The sequence below is a fragment of the Nerophis ophidion genome, linkage group LG22 (assembly GCF_033978795.1).
Source record: "Nerophis ophidion isolate RoL-2023_Sa linkage group LG22, RoL_Noph_v1.0, whole genome shotgun sequence".
In the NCBI taxonomy this organism is placed as follows: Eukaryota; Metazoa; Chordata; class Actinopteri; order Syngnathiformes; family Syngnathidae; genus Nerophis; species Nerophis ophidion.
Window position 1 is genome coordinate 4,179,690 of NC_084632.1, and position 8,991 is coordinate 4,188,680.

At 38.0% G+C, this 8,991-nt stretch overlaps 1 protein-coding gene across 2 annotated transcripts in view; it reads left to right on the forward strand.

The window, feature by feature from the left end:
- The window catches only part of ccdc50a (coiled-coil domain containing 50a), a 47,262-nt gene extending 38,903 nt beyond the window's left edge, over positions 1-8,359 (forward strand). For both annotated transcript variants that reach the window (XM_061883061.1, XM_061883062.1), the window contains 4 exons: positions 1,422-1,586; positions 1,670-1,752; positions 1,832-1,941; positions 5,952-8,359. In XM_061883061.1, coding sequence (XP_061739045.1) covers positions 1,422-1,586; positions 1,670-1,752; positions 1,832-1,941; positions 5,952-5,971 — 378 coding nt within the window. In that variant the 3' untranslated portion in view covers positions 5,972-8,359. The remainder of the gene's footprint in view (positions 1-1,421; positions 1,587-1,669; positions 1,753-1,831; positions 1,942-5,951) is intronic.
- The last annotated feature ends 632 nt before the right edge of the window (positions 8,360-8,991 follow it).

The following is an 8,991-nucleotide window of genomic DNA, read 5'->3' on the forward strand; positions in this document are numbered from 1 at the left end:
GTTAAAAAAAAATAAAGTGCACTTTTGTGCATGATGTCAAAAAAATGTGTCAAACAAAAATGAGCTGCATAATAGGAAATCAAATAATGTATGTTCTTCACTATGTGGTTAATTACTGCAGACGTTATCTCCTTCTTTTGTTGACTATTTGTTAAATATATATATATATATATATATATATATATATATATATATATATATATATATATATATATATATATATATATATATATATATACACACACATATAGATATGTACATACATACTGTGATTAGGTGGCCACTTGTCTACCGCCCGAATGCAGCTGAGATAAGATCCTGCGACCCCAAAAGGGACAAGCGGTAGGAAATCAATGGATGGATATGTGTGGCGCAGTGGTATAGTGGCCGTGCGCAACCCGAGGGTCCTTGGTTCAAATCCCACCTAGTACCAACCTCGTCACGTCCGTTGTGTCCTGAGCAAGACACTTCACCCTTGCTCCTGATGGGTGCTGGTTGGCGCCTTGCATGGCAGCTCCCTCCATCAGTGTGTGAATGTGTGTGTGAATGGGTAAATGTGGAAGTAGTGTCAAAGCGCTTTGAGAACCTTGAAGGTAGAAAAGCACTATACAAGTACAACCCATTTATCATTTATTTATTTATATATATATATACACACAGATGTGTATATATATATATATATATATATATATATATGTGTGTATGCGTGTATATATGTGTGTATATATATCATGCACACGCATACACAAGTCTCCAAAACGTTAATTACCATGTTGCTACAATAAAAAACAAACCAAGGAAAATATAAAAAGTTGTACTGTTTTTATAGTGTATGTATGTATGTACGTATGTATATATATATATATATATATATATATATATATATATATATATTCCTCGCACACTAATTGACGCAAGAGCGCCCACTTGCCGCTGATGTCACGTTATTGATGGGAAAATACATTTTACAACAGTAAAATGGATTAGAAAGGACAGATCGAAAAAATAAAACAACAAAATAAAATAATTAATTTTTTTTAACTTGGGCTTCCCGCGGGCCGGATTTTGGACGCGGGCGGGCTGTATCCAGCCCGCGGGCCGTAATTTGGGTACCACTGTCTTACACACATGTAAGTGATGTTTTTTTTCTCCTAAATTAAACACGTTAGCGCTGCAAAAAACAAGTCATTACTGGTCCCACGTTGGCTAAAAGATAATGCTAGAAAAAAACACCTAAAGCTTGTCCTGCTGTTTGCTAATGTATAATATTCATGTTTAAATTAAATTATTTTTTTTACTACAAATTATTGTCGACTCCAGGCCTCTTTTATCACTAATAATTGGTTTTGGGTAAAAGGCCTTGATAAAAACATGATGTCCAGTGTGTGGCTCCACATCTGAAAGTCCTTGCACTTTGACAGGAGATTGCCAGACTGCTGATGGAACAAGAGAAGAAGGAGTACAGGAAACACAGAGAACGGGGCAAAGAGCGGGAGGAGAAGGACAAGGAGAGGGAGAGGGACAGGGAGCGCTTGGCCATGGAGAAGATGGCCATGGAAAGGAGGCGCCCAGAGGGAGACCACAGGGTGAGGCAAAGGTAACATGGGTCTCATTAGATTGTGCAGGTGTACCTAATGTTGTGGCTTTTTCCATCTTTGTCGGATTCCAGCTAAATCCAGAGGACGTTGTCCGACCTCGAACCCGAGACGACCATGACCACCAGAGGCACAAGAACCACCACAAGCCTTCCAGGTAATGGCACACAGCACAATAGTTAGTCATTGTACTCTTTAACCCTATGTATTATTTTTGTATATCAATTCGGCCTTAGGCATCCCCAGCCCCAATCCCACGAGTACGTGAATTTAAACCCTGGTTACGGCTACCCTGACCACGCCGCTCCTCAACGGGCGCACGCCAGGCCAGAGGCCGCACACAAAGGTACGACACACTTAACTCGGGAAACCATTCAGCCTGACATCACCTCTTGTCATCCAAACTGTCTTTCTGTATCCAGGAATATTTGTCATTCCTAGATATTGTAGTCTCAGGGCGTTCAATCATCACCACTGGACTCTTTGGTTGGTCTTGGAAGATGTTTTAACTCTCATCTGAGTAGACTTCATCTGTTCATGGTCTTAGACTTAGATCGGTTGCATCTAGTCTTAGACCTAGATTGGTCACATCTAGTCTTAGATTTAAATTGATCACATGTAGTCTTAGACTTAGATCGGTTGCATCTAGTCTTAGACCGAGGTTCGTCACATCTAGTCTTAGACTTAAATTGGTCACATCTAGTCTTAGACTTAGATCGGTTGCATCTAGTCTTAGACCTAGATTGGTCACATCTAGTCTTGGACTTAGATCGGTCACATCTAGTCTTGGACTTAGATCGGTCACATCAAGTCTTAGACTTAGATCGGTTGCATCTAGTCTTAGACCTAGATTGGTCACATCTAGTCTTAGACTTAAATTGGTCACATCTAGTCTTAGACTTAGATCGGTCACATCTAGTCTTAGACTTAGATGGGTCACCAATAGTCTTAGACTTAGATTGGTCACATCTAGTCTTAGACTTAGATTGGTCACATCTAGTCTTAGACTTAGATTGGTCACATCTAGTCTTAGACTTAGATTGGTCACATCTAGTCTTAGACTTAGATTGGTCACATCTAGTCTTAGACCTAGATTGGTCACATCTAGTCTTAGACTTAGATTGGTCACATCTAGTCTTAGACTTAGATCGGTCACATCTAGTCTTAGACTTAGATCGGTCACATCTAGTCTTAGACTTAGATTGGTCACATCTAGTCTTAGACTTAGATTGGTCACATCTAGTCTTAGACCTAGATTGGTCACATCTAGTCTTAGACTTAGATTGGTCACATCTAGTCTTACACTTAGATCGGTCACATCTAGTCTTAGACTTAGATCGGTCACATCTAGTCTTAGATTTAGATTGGTCACATCTAGTCTTAGATTTAGATCGGTCACATCTAGTCTTAGACCTAGATTGGTCACATCTAGTCTTAGACTTAGATTGGTCACATCTAGTCTTAGACTTAGATCGGTCACATCTAGTCTTGGACTTAGATCGGTCACATCTAGTCTTGGACTTAGATCGGTCACATCTAGTCTTAGATTTAGATTGGTCACATCTAGTCTTAGATTTAGATTGGTCACATCTAGTCTTAGATTTAGATTGGTCACATCTAGTCTTAGACTTAGATTGGTCACATCTAGTCTTAGACTTAGATCGGTCACATCTAGTCTTAGACTTAGATCGGCCAATGTTTCTGAACAGTCTGTTCTTTTAGAAGGCACAGCAATAAATGAACAGTGTCTGCTTGCCAAGTAGGGACTTTAATTTATTTCTTCAGTTTGCAGGTAGCAACAGTTCTAATATATATATTGTATTCTATACTTGTAAATGTATATGTGTGTGTGTATATGTAATATGTGTGTATGTATGTAGGTGTGTGTGTGTGTGTGTGTGTGTGTGTGTATATATATATATATATATACATATACATATACAGGACTGTCTCAGAAAATTAGAATATTGTGATAAAGTCCTTATTTTCTGTAATGCAACTAAAAACATGAAAATGTCATACATTCTGGATTCATTACACATCAACTGAAATATTGCAAGCCTTTTATTATTTTAATATGGCTGATTATGGCATACAGCTTAAGAAAACTAAAAAAAAACCTATCTCAAAAAATTTGAATATTTTCTCAGACCAAGTAAAAAAAGAGATTTATTACAGCAAAACAAAATCAAACATTTAAAAATATCAATTAATGCACTCAGTAGTTTGTTGGGAATCCTTTTGCATGGATTTATGTGAAGATTGCCGAAATAAAATACATTGATTGATTGATTGATTGATTACTGCATCAATGCGGTGTGGCATGGAGGCAATCAGCCTGTGGCATTGCTGAGGTGTTATGGATGCCCAGGATGCTTCAATATCAGACTTTAGCTCATTTGCATTATTGGGTTTGGTGTCTTTCAGCTTCTTCTTCACGATAACCCACAAATTCTCTATGAGGTTCATGTCAGGAGAGTTGGCAGGCCAATGGAGGACAGTAATGCCATGGTCAGTACACCAGTTACTGCTGGTTTTGGCACTGTGGGCAGGTGCCACATCATGCTGGAAAATTAAATCATCATCTCCATAGAGCTTTACAACAGATGGAAGCATGTACACAGCTGCATTGATACTGGACTTGATGAAACACAGTGGGCCAAAACCAGCAGCTGACATGGCTCCCCAAACCATTGCTGACTGAGGGAACTTCCGTTGTCTAGAGTTCAGGAGTGGCTTGACCATGGGAATACGGCTATTGAAGCTGTATCTGTTGAAAAGCTCTATGGAGATGATTTCATTTTCCAGCATGATCTGGCATCTGTCCCCATTGCCAAAACCACCAGTAACTGGTGTACTGACCATGGTATTACTCCCCTGACCTGAACCTCATAGAGAATTTGTGGGTTATCGTGAAGAAGAAGCTGAAAGACATCAGGCCCAATAAGGCAAATGAGCTAAAGGCCGTTATTGAAGCATCCTGGGCATCCATAACACCTCAGCAATGCCACAGGCTGATTGCCTCCATGCCACGCCACATTGATGCTGTAATCTGTGCAAAAGGATTCCCAACAAACTACTGAGTGCATTAATTGACATTTTCAAATGTTTGATTTTGTTTTGCTGTTATAAATCTTTTTTTTTACTTTGTTTTTTTTGAGATAGGGTTTTTTGAGTTTTCTTAAGCTGTATGCCATAATCAGCCATATTAAAATAATAAAAGGCTTGCAATATTTCAGTTGATGTGTAATGAATCCAGAATGTATGACGTTTTCATGTTTTTAGTTGCATTACAGAAAATAAAATACTTTATCACAATATTCTAATTTTCTGAGACAGTCCTGTGTAGCCAGGACACAAACAGGGTGTCATTCGAATAACTATTAATATGATCCATTTTAAGACTTTTATTATCGATAATGAAATATGATCTCCCCTTCACTGTGTGTGTGTATAAATATATGTGTGTATACATATACACACATATATATATACATATATATATGTGTGTATATGTATATATATGTGTGTATATGTATACATACGTGTATATATGTATACATGTATATGTGTATATATATATATATATATATACATATGTGTATATATATATATGTATATATATATATACACACATATATATATGTATATATATATATATATACATATATATGTGTGTATATGTATATATATATATATATATATATATATATATACACACATATATATATATATGTATGTATATATACATATATATGTGTATATGTATGTATATATATATATATATATATATACACACATATATATATGTATGTATGTATGTATGTATGTATGTATGTATATATATATATATATATATATATATATATATATATATATACTCTACACCACACCTTAAACCTGGACGTGTCTCTCGGTCACATGATTGCCACCCAGCAGTACAACCACAGCAACTAACAAAATGCACACATTAATATATTTATTTTTGACATTGTTAGCCACTGCAAAAATGTTTGTGCGTGCACAAAACATGCATTCAAATTAGCACAGCAGTTTTGTTGGATAGGAGCATAAACTGTAAGAAGAATATTAGTAGAAATTCGCACAAATGGAAGGAAAACTGACTCAGGTTAAAAGAGATCCTTGATGATGGATCGTTGTCCGTGGACAAAGTCACAGCAGTTGAGGTTTACATTTTAGTGGTCGCCCTACTTACTTTAATCAAACTGCCCTGGACTCAGCGTCATTAAGAGGACGAAAGCAGCCAGAAGATGCCAGGTGTCATAAAAAAGATTGTGTAAAGTGAAGTGCGAGAACTTTTCCATTTTCCCTGATGGATGTCTCCTCTTTTAACAGGTGCCTCTTACAAGCGGTGACTCAGGCTCCAGACGCCATCTTATTTATCCTCTTGTCTTCAACCATTCACTCTGTTGACCTTTGGGACAATCTTAATGAGCTGGTAATGGATTTTTAGTTGAATTATGATTATTATTTCTGTCCCATGCCGAGGAAACAAGGAGATTCCGAGCGTGCTGGAACCGCACTCATCTTTTTGTCTTTTTTTTTTTTTTTTTTATGTATACAGCTGATCCCCGCTATTATGGTCCACTATTTGAGGTTTGTCACCATTCACAGATCTTAACCTTCAGCCAATGTACGCAACTATAAAAAGCTCTGATAATGCCTATTTTTCATGTTTAGGGAATTTAATACCAACAAATTCCTGCCAATACTACAGAGTATCGATTCACGTAAAAATAAAACGGTGCCATATTTCCACGTAAACAATCCATCCAGCAGCACTCAGGGCGGACTCAAACTCCCTCTAAGTCATTTTTGACATTTTCAACACCAGCAAAGCAAGTGTGCTTGGTAGAAAGCACTCCAATGTAAATTAAGGATCCACGCCTCCAAAATGCTCTAGCTTGTTGCAAAGTTACATGGGATTCGCCATAGACAGGCTACTATTAGCATTAACGGTTTTACATGGTGATTTCAACACCTCCAAATTTAGTAATGAAGACTACAACTAAGATGACACAGCTGGTGTGTAATAATCACCATACTAACAGTACAAACACTTTGTAGGGCGCAACATAACACAGTCAGCTTCATGAAAAAAGTTACTTCCTAGTTAGACAACATATCATGGATAACCTTTACAGTACTCTTGTCTTGGAACTGCGACTGCATTGCAAATAAGAATCAAAAGTAGTTATTATGTTACATAAAAAATAAATGTATTACCAAATTAATACCATTTATTAACACATAAAAGTACTGAAAATTGGTACCGTTTAGTACCGGTATCGATTCCTAGGTACAATATTGGTTCAAATGGGAACGGTACCATTCCTATGCTTGTCACACATAAAGAAAGAAATCATCTATGGCTATTAATTGGTTCCGGGCCTGGTTGTGTTAAATACATTTCCGTGAAGTAAGAAATATTAATTGTACATCAAATATTTTCATAGCTGCTGCATAAAAAAAAAACTGAAATTTTTTCCACCATTATGAGAGTCCTCTCAACAGGAAGTAACACTCTAGTCATTGCCCTCCTGTAATACAAGTCAGAAAGGCTGAGCCAATCAGTGGCCACGATACTGAACAGTGGACTGACCGCTTTGTTGTCATCCGCAGTATTGATATTTTTAGTTCATTTAGCCTTTTTATGCGTGAAAAATATTTAATTTAGGTCAAAAACACTTGAAATATTGTAAAAATATCTTCCCGCCGGGAAATATTGAGCGACTTGAAGGCGGCGCCCTCTGCTGTTTTCATAGCCGCAACACATTTCCCCATCCCCGCCCTGCAGATAGCGCCATCAAACCTTTTTTTAATGAAAGTTGGCATAAAAGAAACAAGTTATCCGCAATTTGCAGCAGAGATGGTGCAACTAAATCTGGACCAGGGGATCTCCCGTATATACAGCAAGCCTCGTTTCACATCCCACAATTCCTACCGGTGCAAATGTGCTTATGCCTTTTTGACACCTTTTTTTTTTTGTGGCGGTGGGGACGTGCCAGCTGAGTCCTGCGACGCGGTGGCCTCAGTACCTTGTCGTCCTGGTACAAAGACTGTTTCTTTCCCGCTCGCCCTCCACCTGAAAGTGGCAGACGGAGGTGCATGCCAAGCCATCCATCCTAAAGTGCGTAAAACAAGGTGCCAACTCCCACGGCTCTCCATAACGTCAACTGTAATACCCTTCACTGCATGCACTATCGTGAGATTTATTGTTTTTTTTTTAAAGTATGTCCATTTTTTTTTTATCCTGTCCGACCAAATGATCGAAAAAAACATCTCATATTTATGTCCGTTTTAAAAAGGGAACTTTTTTTCAATTTAATTTAAATGTAATATTTTTGTTGTCAGCAGGGAACAAAAAAGGCTTCCACTGGAAGTGACGTAAAGGGACTTGTTTGACTGTTTTTTTTCTGCTTCGTCGTCATGTTCTGTTCATATTGAATCAGGTCAGCGTGAAATAAAATCCTTCAGTTGCTTTTCAGGTGAACTCTGTGGACTCTAGCTGGTTCCGTGGTGCTGTCTTATTCCCATGTGCCATACGTCTGGTTTCTCCAAGCTGATGGGAGGTGTTGGGGCGCCACCTTGTGTTCACTGTGAACCGCTCAGGATGAGTTGGTACATTTTCTTTTCAAAGAGCAATCAACACATGCTGGAGGGAAAAGAGCATTTTTACCGACAAGAAAGCCATTGCTTTTACTTACTGCACCTCAAATTGGAATAAAGTGTATCAGCATTCACCGGTGAGCTCGCTTGTTCCTCCGTAGCAGAGACAAGTTGTTCAAACTTGTTATATTTTTCAAGCAGGAAACACATATGTGTTCACTCGCTCACTGCTAAGTTAAGTGTTCCCAATTCATGCCAGTTTCTCCACAGTGACTGGTAAAAATCACAAACCCCGTTTCCATATAAGTTGGGAAATTGTGTTAGATGTAAATATAAACAGAATACAATGATTTGCAAATCCTTTTCAAGCCATATTCAGTTGAATATGCTACAAAGACAACATATTTGATGTTATAAACTGATAAACATTTTTAATCATTAACTTTAGAATTTGATGCCAGCAACACGTGACTAAGAAGTTGGGAAAGCTGGCAATAAATACTGATAAAGTTGAGGAATGCTCATCAAACACTTATTTGGAACATCCCACAGGTGTGCAGGCTAATTGGGAACAGGTGGGTGCCATGATTGGGTATAAAAGCAGCTTCCCAAAAAATGCTCAGTCTTTCACAAGAAAGGATGGGGCGAGGTACACCCCTTTGTCCACAACTGCGTGAGCAAATAGTCAAACAGTTTAAGAACAACCTTTCTCAAAGTGCAATTGCAAGTAATTTAGGGATTTCAACTTCTACGCTCCATAATATTA